Source organism: Vulpes lagopus, chromosome 11 (genome assembly GCF_018345385.1).
Source record: "Vulpes lagopus strain Blue_001 chromosome 11, ASM1834538v1, whole genome shotgun sequence".
NCBI classification, from domain to species: Eukaryota; Metazoa; Chordata; class Mammalia; order Carnivora; family Canidae; genus Vulpes; species Vulpes lagopus.
Genome location: NC_054834.1, coordinates 74,353,639 through 74,364,313, shown reverse-complemented (window position 1 = coordinate 74,364,313; position 10,675 = coordinate 74,353,639). Strand labels below are relative to the sequence as shown.

General features: G+C 42.4%; 1 protein-coding gene across 4 annotated transcripts in view; it reads left to right on the top strand.

Annotated features, from left to right (window-relative positions):
• Positions 1-10,675, top strand: part of LOC121471400 (RNA-binding protein 4) — a 30,466-nt gene that overhangs the window by 382 nt on the left and 19,409 nt on the right. For 2 of the 4 annotated variants that reach the window (XM_041722139.1, XM_041722141.1), the window contains exon 2: positions 735-1,157. In XM_041722139.1, coding sequence (XP_041578073.1) covers positions 746-1,157 — 412 coding nt within the window. In that variant the 5' untranslated portion in view covers positions 735-745. Of the gene's footprint in view, positions 1-734; positions 1,158-4,637; positions 5,332-7,133; positions 7,574-10,675 lie in introns of those variants that run through there. The other 2 variants (XM_041722138.1, XM_041722140.1) reach the window with 2 other exon arrangements.

The window sequence follows — 10,675 nt, the reverse complement described above, 5'->3', positions numbered from 1 at the left end:
TGCTTTTGAAGTTTCCATAGAGATAACCGCGCTTTCCTTAGACTCAGGAAAATTGAAACCCTTTTCGAGAATTTCTTGGGCACTGAGACGTTGTCTGGCTGATGAGTCTGAAGCCCCCTTTTTTGGCCACGCATTTCCCCGTTCTGCAGGAGCTCTTAGGATGGCACCTCGGGAGAGGCGTTCCCCACTCCTGCACTTCCTGTACTGCCCTCCTGCCTTACTCTCTGTCCCGAATTACCCGTTCACTGCTTCCAAAGAAAACCCTAAAACGTAGCTATTCCAAGGCCCACTTTTCCGGAAATGGTGGCCACTCGGTTGCGAGAGAAAGAGCTAATTGATAATTTCAGTAGTCAGTTCAGCCAGCCAGTAGTTAGACATTCGTTTTCTGACCTCCCAGTGGGTAGAGAAGCCCAGTATTCCTAGCCTTGCATGTATGTTCTTATTTTCGTTAGAAGCTTTTCAACTCTTCTCAAATCCTTTGTGTACTGAGGTGAGGACATTTCTGTTATAGACCTCATCTTATTCTTAGGGATTCTACAGCTGGTACTGTTGCAGGCCTCCTTATTCCCACCTCCCTTTGATTTTTGTGTGAAGGTGGGTGTGTAAGAGAGAAGGAAGACTGGAAATGTTTGCTAGAGTCAAAGGAGATTGTAGGTTTTGGGGTTTTTTTGTTTTGTTTTTAAGCTGATGTGAGCCTTAGGTCTTTTGTTAGAAAAAAATTTTTTTTCATGCAGGCTGCATCGAGATGGTTAAGCTGTTCATTGGAAACCTGCCCCGGGAGGCCACAGAGCAGGAGATCCGCTCACTCTTCGAGCAGTATGGGAAGGTGCTGGAGTGTGACATCATTAAGAACTACGGCTTTGTGCACATAGAGGACAAGACGGCAGCCGAGGATGCCATTCGCAACCTGCACCACTACAAGCTGCACGGGGTGAATATCAATGTGGAAGCCAGCAAGAATAAGAGCAAAACCTCCACAAAGTTACATGTGGGCAACATCAGTCCCACCTGTACCAACAAAGAGCTTCGGGCCAAGTTTGAGGAGTATGGTCCAGTCATCGAATGTGACATCGTGAAAGATTATGCCTTCGTGCACATGGAGCGGGCAGAGGATGCAGTGGAGGCCATCAGGGGCCTTGACAACACAGAGTTTCAAGGTGAACCACCCTCTTTGGGAAGAGGGTTGAACACAGGCTATGTGCAGAAAATAGGTTGGATAAGTAAGGGTGGGGGTTTAGGGTATAGATGCAGCTGTTGGTGTTGGTGGTGAAGCATTGTGGGTGATGGACTTAAAATGGAGAATTCATGGGATTTAAAGGCTTTACCTTAGGGCAGTGTCTGCCCCACATGGCTTTAGTTTGGAACTCCTGAGGCTTTTATGCCTGTTAGCACAGAAATCTTTTCCTTTGATTTCCCTAGTTAGCTTTTTTTTTTTTTCTCACCTTTTCTTATAAGTAGGTTCATTCTGAATTTATTGTCTCAGCCCAGTATCAGCATTATGCTTTATTTTACATTTGAAGAACCTGGCAGAAGAACTGTTCTAAGCAACACTTTTGGGAGCAGAATCCCTGTTAAGCTTCCCCTTAAACCTCATCCCAACTCATAATCTCCCAGTAAAGATAACTAGTCACTAAATAGCTAGTTTTTAGATAAATGGTGTCTTTAAAGGGCTATTGCTCTTATTATGCTTCTACCAAGATGTTCTGTTTTGACAGTAAGGCCACTCCAGAATAAAGGTCTGATTTTAGAAGTTTCTGAGGAGAAAGATACTGGGGGGCGATAATGGCAATGCCTTTTTACTATTTTAGAGGGTGGACTCTTAACATCTTTGGTGAATACAGCACTTAGATGGGTGTTAACCTTAGAGCCTTGGTTAGGTTATTAGTGTGTCTGGAGGGCAGCATGAATGATGGTATGGATTGTCACTTTATTTGGAAGGTTTTATGTTTTCTTGGTTTAAGATCTGAGCTCCTATGGCAAGAGTGGCAGTCGGGAAGGGTGAGTGTGGTAACCATGGTGAGTTGCTATCTATTCTCCCACCCCAACCCCTCCTTCCCCCTTTGTGTCCTCAGTATCAATAAAGCCTTTTCCCTTTGGTTGTTAACTATATTCAGGTTAAGAGGTACTCCCACAACTCCTTGCTACATTTTTAAAGTATATTCCAACCTTTTTAGCCCAGACAAGGTAGTTATTGCTTCTTTTCCTGAATACTGCTCTTAAGAGTCATTGCTGCTGTTTCTCTTAAATTGAACCTTTCTTAGAGCTGGAGGTCCGATCATCATTCCCCCAAGTAATGGGTGCGTTGTGTCATGGGTATTGCTGCGCATTATTAAAGAAAAGTGTCCCCAGTCTCTCAGGTCTAGTTTGTTTTCCTTTTTTAATTGGTAAGTTGAGAATTATTTGCTGTCAGCAACTTAATTGGGGTCAAAGGCTGCTTTTGTGGAGGGTTTATGATGAGATACCTAATTTTTGGACACACTTCTCCACCTTAACCAAGTCATAGAATGGGTGCTGTGTCTTTTTGTAGCAGTTACATATGTAAGGGGAGGTCAGTGTGTACCGATTCAGGACAACTTGTCCTTATGGTGTAACTCAGGGCTATGAACCTTAGGGTCTCTGGTGCTATTTATGCTTATTTATATTTTCTTTTTTTTTTAATTTTTATTTATTTATGATAGTCACAGAGAGAGAGAGAGACAGAGACACAGGCAGAGGGAGAAGCAGGCTCCATGCACCGGGAGCCCGATGTGGGATTCGATCCCGTGTCTCCAGGATCGCGCCCTGGGCCAAAGGCGGGCGCCAAACCGCTGCGCCACCCAGGGATCCCGCTTATTTATATTTTCACTATATTTCTTATTATTAGTCGTTCTCCTTAGTTCTATTCAGTAGAGTTCTTTGTACGTGAAGTAGCAGAATTTATTAAAATGGTCTTCTATATCCTTTCGCTTTTCAGTGTTGGGTGTATTCTCCATTATTTGCTCATTTAAAAGACACCAGTTATATATGTTTTTAAAGACTTAGTTTCTTTTTCTAGCTTTGGAATAGATAATATCCTCAATCAGGGTGTTAATGACCTTATATCATGAATGTGCAAGGTTAAGTTCCTTGGTTGCACTTGTTTTGCTCTGGTTTCCTTAGGTGCCAAAATGGTCCCGTGGGCAAATGCCAGAGGGACATGTGAGCACTTTAAAACGTTTAAGTACTTAATTGTGAATCTTAGCTCCTAACCTGGAATCTATTTACACTTACCAGATGCAGTATTTACAAGAGATTTTTGGGGGTAGTTTGATCCTTCCAACCTCTTTTCCCTTTCCTAGCTTGCTAGGACTTTAATTTTGCTTGTGAAATTGTTTATTTACCGATTTCTGTAATGTTGGTTGAGTAGGTGACCTGTTGACTCTCTTGTACTTCTGACCATTCACTTTGATACCTGCATGTTTGGGTACATCATAGCCAATTGCCTTGGAAGTTTTTGCTGGAATTTTGCATACTGATAAATTGGTAGATCATGTTAGCTGGAAATTGTTCCTGTGAAAAAATTTAAACCTTAAACTTTTTTTTTTTTTAAAGATTTTATTTATTTGTGAGAGACAGAGGTAGAGGGAGAAGCAGGCTCTCTGCAGAGACTCGATCCCGGACCCTGGGATCATGCCCTGAATCAAAGGCAGACACTCAACCGCTGAGCCACCCAGGCATCCCAAACCTTAAACTTGCTGAAAATTTTCTTTTAAGTTTTTCGGAAGTAATACAAACTAATTTTCAGCAGAAGATAATATTAACTGTATTCTTAGGCTCTCTGGATCCCTAGTTTAAGGAGAAAAAGTACTTTAATCTTGTTAAAGTGAATGCTCTGATACCCTAATATTACTGGTTATTCTCCATTTTTCTCATATCCCTTCCCCTTTTTCTTCCATGATTTTCATAATCTTTCTAAAAATTCAGGCATCTTGTGAATTACCTGTCCTGTGCCTTAGGTTACTAAAGTTAGCTCTCAGATTGAAAAGAATCTTTGGTGGATTGAATATCAAGACCAGCAATTTTAAGGACTCCATTAACAGGGGAGGCAGTCCTTCAATGAGTATTTATTGTCCCTTCCCCCATTTCATGAGTGTTTTTCCCAGAAATCTTGAAATTTGCCCATCACACTCAGTCACAGATCATGTCTGGGTCATATTCTCCATCACTGGTAACTTTAGGGTCTTAACTCTCTTTGATTTTGGGGTGGGGAACTGAGGGATTGGCCTTTGCATTGTTCTGCTTAATGAAATCAGTCTTGATAGTGAAGATGGGAAATGTCAGAATCTTGTGGAGCACTTTTAACTAGTTTCTTTTGACAGTGGGCCATTGTTAGGGGTAGTTTTTGTCTGCAGTTATCTGGCAAAAGATGAAGTTGCTGGTTTTGGGGCACAAGCATTAAACTAGTGTTAGAGCTGAAACATTTCATCTAATTGATCTTTGCCTGAAATCACGTCATTATAATGAATTTGCATAGTATTATTTTTTTTCTTTAATCTTTTGGCAATGAGTCCTGCATTAGAGTTGTCTAGGTAAAGCCATTGCTATGACCAGTGTCTGGGGTAGGGGCGGGGGCTATGACTAAGAGTGATAGCAACCCTTCTTGCGTCTGTTTCTTCAAGGCAAACGAATGCACGTGCAGTTGTCCACCAGCCGGCTTAGGACTGCGCCCGGGATGGGAGACCAGAGCGGCTGCTATCGGTGCGGGAAAGAGGGGCACTGGTCCAAAGAGTGTCCGATAGATCGTTCGGGCCGAGTGGCAGACTTTACCGAGCAATATAATGAGCAATATGGAGCAGTGCGTACACCTTACACCATGAGCTATGGGGATTCGTTGTATTACAACAACGCGTACGGAGCGCTCGATGCCTACTACAAGCGCTGCCGTGCTGCCCGGTCCTATGAGGCAGTGGCGGCTGCAGCTGCCTCTGCGTATAATTACGCAGAGCAGACCCTGTCCCAGCTGCCACAAGTCCAGAACACAGCCATGGCCAGTCACCTCACCTCCACCTCTCTCGATCCCTACGATAGACACCTGTTGCCGACCTCAGGAGCTGCTGCTGCTACAGCTGCTGCTGCTGCAGCAGCCGCTGCTGCTGTTACTGCAGCTTCCACTTCATATTACGGGCGGGATCGGAGCCCCCTGCGTCGCGCTACAGCCCCAGTCCCCACTGTTGGAGAGGGCTACGGTTACGGGCATGAGAGTGAGTTGTCCCAAGCTTCGGCGGCCGCGCGGAATTCCCTGTACGACATGGCCCGGTATGAGCGGGAGCAGTATGCGGATCGGGCGCGGTATTCAGCCTTTTAAGGCTTGAGGTGAGAGCGGTGGGGTGTCCCCTGTTCTGGTTTTGCCATCCCTCCTAAAGGCTCCAGTTAGGTTGCCCTGCTTGCTTGCTTTTGCTGGGTTAGGGTAGGGTTACTATCATGGTTCACAGGCTAGGGATAAGTCCTTAACTACCTAACTTTTTGAAATACATAAACATCCTTAGCCCTCATGGCTATTTTTCCAGGGCTCCTAGTAGTGGGAGTCAATCTGATGCTATTTATCCCTGGAAAAACAAAGAATGGTGTGATGAATCTTGGGTCACACTTATGTGCTGTAATTAAACTGAACCTGGGACCCATATATTCAGACTGAGGTGTGCTGTTTCTCAGAGCCTTTGTTGAAATTCCTAGGTGTGCGACATTATTAAGGTTTGCAGCTTACTGTTCTGCTTCGTGCCATGTGAAAGGTCGGTTATGACCTATAGTAATATAAATTTGATAATTAGTTAACTAGTCATCACTGCTTGGGTCCCAGTTACTATGAAGACTACCCAGTGGCATCATCTTAATCTTGAAGCAGCGTTTTTCTCACGTTCCTGAACAATTCACTCCCTATGAGCTTTATAGAAAAACTCTTTGAAGTTAAGTTGGGACAGAGAGAAGAAAAGGTATCTTAATTTATAAAGCTTTCAACAAGGAGTCTGGGGCATAGACTCAAATTCAACTTCACTCAGCTCAGATTCATTCCCTGAATATAGAGTGTCCACTCCATTGCTCTGTCTTTGAATCTGTCCTATAAGAGCCTGTTTACTTTGTTCAATTTTTTTTTAAACTGTCCCACAGTGTTATGGTGGACATCTCTCCACTTCTTCAAGGTTTATGGTAATACAAATCTGCCATCAACAGCAGGGGTGAGAGATTTGCCTTAAGCAGATCACTCCCTTCATCTTCCCACTAATTACGGGCATTTAATACTCTTGAACCACCAGCTCTACCTTGAGTCCTCTGGCTTTTTCCTCTACTATACATTTTGAGCCTCATGATCCATTGGCTCTACCTGAGTATATTCTTTCTGATGCTTGCCAGCTTTGGGCTCCAGGTGTTTGAGTTTGCTGCTGTATTAAAGGGTGATTCTCAATGCCCTTTGTTTTGGGTAGACCCCAGTTTGTCCTAGACGTTACCTTTGATCCATAATTGAGTAGTGACAGTGTGAATGATACTCTGTTATCTTTCAGTTAAGGCAGAAGGTATGTGAGTTGCCCAGGATTATTGGGTAGGAAATCACTGATAGGGCTGGGAAAGTAACTTGAATGACTTGATATGTAGCTTACACAAGTCCTCCACTACATTCTTTTAATTTCTTCCCTAGGCAGAGTTGGATACCTGTTCAATTGATGCTGCTTTTTCCTAGACCTTTAATCATTTTTAACTTGGACCTTGGCAGTAAACCGAGTTTCAAACATGCTTTTGACTTTTAGACCAGAGAGCTAATTGGAACTTTTCTTTTTTTTCTGCCCTTCAGTGATAATTTGTGATGTGGAAATAACCTTTTCTGAGGAATGGTGATTTTAACATCAAGAGAAATGCATTATCTTTGGTTACTGTCATGAAAAAGTATTTGCTATTTAATTTAGAGAAAGGCCCCAGCCTGGGATTGCTTGACCTTCCCAGTTACTCTCTGACCTCCAAACTCTTTTCATTTTTAGAGGTTATTGTGTATACTGGGGATGGGTATAAGTAAACTTAAAAGGAGTGTCAAGTTACCAGACTTTATAAAGATATTCTTTGAAGTTTTAAGTAGGAAAGCCCTTTTGAGCTTTGCTGTAAAGCCCCTGTATTGTGCTCTCTTTCAGGTGGGATGTGTGTGGGCTGAAATTCGAGCTGCGGTTGTGCATGAGAATACACCCTTCGTGGTACCCCGTCTCCGGGACGTTCTCGGCTCTGTACGTTCAGTCCCTCAGGAACCGTGGACCTTAATTTACCTTGCTAAGTTCAGACCACCTCTTCCTTTCCTCCCTCCTGCCCATTTTCCTGTTCTTCCTGTTCTTCAGTACTTCTGTAGTTTCCCATTTATGTTCTCTTCTCCCAGCAGGCCTCATTGTGTGCAGAAACTGGTGGGGGTTGTGCTGTCTCCCAGCCTCCTGCTTCCAGTGGGTATTGGACTTGGGAATGACCTTGATGAGAGTGTCACTGCTCCTGAGTCTTTTTGGCCCAAAGGCTTGTGGCGGGTAGACACATAGAGTTGGATAACTTTTTTTTTTTTTTTCCAGTGAAATAAATGGTTTTTCAACTTAGGGTATGTGTGCTTTGAGAGAGTTCTTGCTTGGGGTTGTGTCTGGATTCTTTATTTGTCCCTGGAAGAGAAGGGGAATATAAAAAGTTTGACATTCAGCTCTGGGTGAACATCGCTGCAATTACTTTTATTGTAGATAGGACTTAACAGGCACCAAAGGAAAAAAAGATCGTGTGCGGAAGAACTCAGGCAGGTAGTCTTATTCCAGTAAAGACTACTTTTATTGTAGATAGGACTTAACAGGTGCCAAAGGGAAAAAAAGATCGTGTGTGGAAGAAGAACGCAGGCAGGTAGTCTTACTCCAGTAAAGTCTTCCCCCTGTTCGTACACCTTTGTAATAAAACCAACTTACTTACTAGTGGTTTTGAGATGGAAGTTTTTTCCTGTTTGTGAAGCCATTATCATGTACCTCTTACCATTCCAACCACCCAGTCAGTACATTTAGCTTGATTTATTGCCAAGATAGAGTTCTAGGAAAAGGAATCAGAGGATAGGAGGTCAGCTTCCATTTTTCATGCCATATGGAAAAATAAAGTTGTGGCTCTGTTAGTATTCTGCTGCTGCTTTAGGCCAGTAAAGTAACACTTTTTGATGCCGTTTACCATCTGTTTCTATACCTCTCCCCAAATACAAATCCGAAGTGCTCAATGGTAGCACTAGCACTTCATTAACTTGTACTTAGAGTCTTTAGAATGATAGGCACAGGAAGAGGACCCAGCAGCGAGCTTTTAGAGTATTTAATAATGAGCATAGGGATGAATACAAGGAAGAGCCCTGTCTCTTAGTTCCATGCTTCTATCAAAACACACCGTCTTCCAGATCTTTTTTTTGTCTGTACCTTGTTTCCAGTTTTAGCATTACATATAGTAGGGTATTTTCTAGAACCATTCATTCAACAAATAGCACCTACTGTGTATGCCTTTATGAAAGGTGGGTTATGGTAAAGGGAGATAAAAAGGATCTGGTTTTTAGTTGGGTGATTTCTCAGATTTTTCTTAAGGCTTCTATCTGACTGGTTCTAATTCATAGATGGCTAAGATGGGAATAGTTATGTATATAACTTGTAATTTACTGAATGTTCTGTTGAAACCCTGTGATTGGTTATGTATGTGTTATTTAATGCTCCAAGCAGCCATTTTTCTGTCCATTGCAAGTTTTATTCCTCTTATCCTCAAAATACAAATAATTGCTGAACATATAGGCTGTGTTTGATTGAGAAGTCTAGTGATGTAGAGTAGTTCCAGGAAAACTGTTGGTGGAAATAAGGTGACTAAGGATGAAAAGTTATTAGCTCCTACAGATAGGAAGTGGTCAGTAATGAAGATTATGAGTAAAGTTTGGTTACTTTCCTTGCATTTGGCTTTATCTTCCTTGGCTGGGTTGGATTTCTGCCAGTGCCACTTCTTGGAGGGTGGTGCCTACTTTGATCCCCCTTTCTCTGAAAAGGTGGACCCATCACTCTTTGGCACTTTTCATTGGTACACCCCTTGGTCTAATAGGTGGAGTTGGCAAGTTTCAAAAGGTGGAGACTGACAGTATTCATTGCTTCAGCAAATGATTTGATACTCTGCAAGGTATTGTTGTAGGTGCTGGGTATAGTTGGGTATAGTTCTGGAGCCTAAGGTGTGTGGGGAGGACAAAATAATGTCAAATAGAGACTTATTTAGATGAGAGTAGTGGGAGGAGGCTTTTCTGACGTGATGGTATGATATGGAAATAATGTATTTTTGCTTTATAAAACAGGCTGGTTAAAATTTTTAAAAGGAGTCATTTCTGCTTTGAGAGCATGGTCTTCCTGTATGTAATAGATAACCTAAGCAGTTTTTCAAGACTCAGAATCTGGGCTAGGTTAATGCTACATTCCTGCTGTGCTTTGTAATTATTGTTAAAAGGCAAAACACTATTAAAAACAGTGGAAAGTGGATTCTAAAACTATTTAAATTGGACTTGCTGATATTTCAACATTAAGATTTTGGAATTAGTGTTTAAGCTTCCGATCAAGTGTATCTTGAGTTGAGGCAACAGTCTGCTCTGTGTAACGGACAGAATTAGACTGTTGTTGGTTAGCTCAGGAGTTCTGGGGTAGTTTAAGAGTAATGCTTTCATATACTGATTTTTTTGTAGGCTTCCACCATTTCTTCTGTTCAGTAAAGGGTGCTTAGCATCCTCTTGAGAGCTGATTTTGTAGTTCATGAAGTATTTTTTTAAATTTTTTTTCAATTTTTATTTATTTATGATAGTCACAGAGAGAGAGAGAGAGAGAGAGAGGGGGGGGCAGAGACAGAGGCAGAGGCAGAGGGAGAAGCAGGCTCCATGCACCGGGAACCTGATGTGGGATTCGATCCCGGGTCTTCTGGATCGCGCCCTGGGCCAAAGGCAGACGCCAAACTGCTGCGCCACCCAGGGATCCCGTTCATGAAGTATTTAACTTGTTGCCTACTGTAAGTACACATGTGGAGAATACAAAGATAACTGTCCCCACCTTGCCTCTGCAAGCAGCTTTCTGTTTAGGCCTTGGATGTGTAGATGATTGGATCACTCACTGGAAGGTTGGAGTGGAATGGTCCCAGTATTCTGTAGTGTTGGCATCTGGCACAGATCTGACCCATCTAATTCTGGATGGGTCAGAGGACTTAGGAAAGCTGTTTTTAGGGTAATACTGGGGTTTGATTTGGTGTTATACCAAAAGTTTGTTAACTTAGAGTTCTTCCAGGCATCAAACTTGGAGTTGATTTGGATGAATGCCAAATTAAGCCAGACTCCTTAGCCCAGAGCTACCTCAGTACTAAAAGGCTCTAGGTAGAGCATTAGCATTATGGTATTAAGTACTGTTGCAAACTACTGGAGTGAAGTTTACTCAGTACTGATGTTTTCTCTGTGGTCTCACGCTGAGTCAAAAAATTGCCAGAATAATGACAGTGGGAAGTCCCCTGAGTACTTTGCTGTGGGTTTGGAGAACAGTATAGTCTATATTGAAGCAAAGCAAAGTAGTTATAGAAGGGAATGTCTCCCAAGACAGAATTTAAGAATTCCTGTATTTTAATACTTATGAAATTTTTGGTTCATTTGAAGAGTGCAGAGCTGAATTCCTAAGTGCGTAGA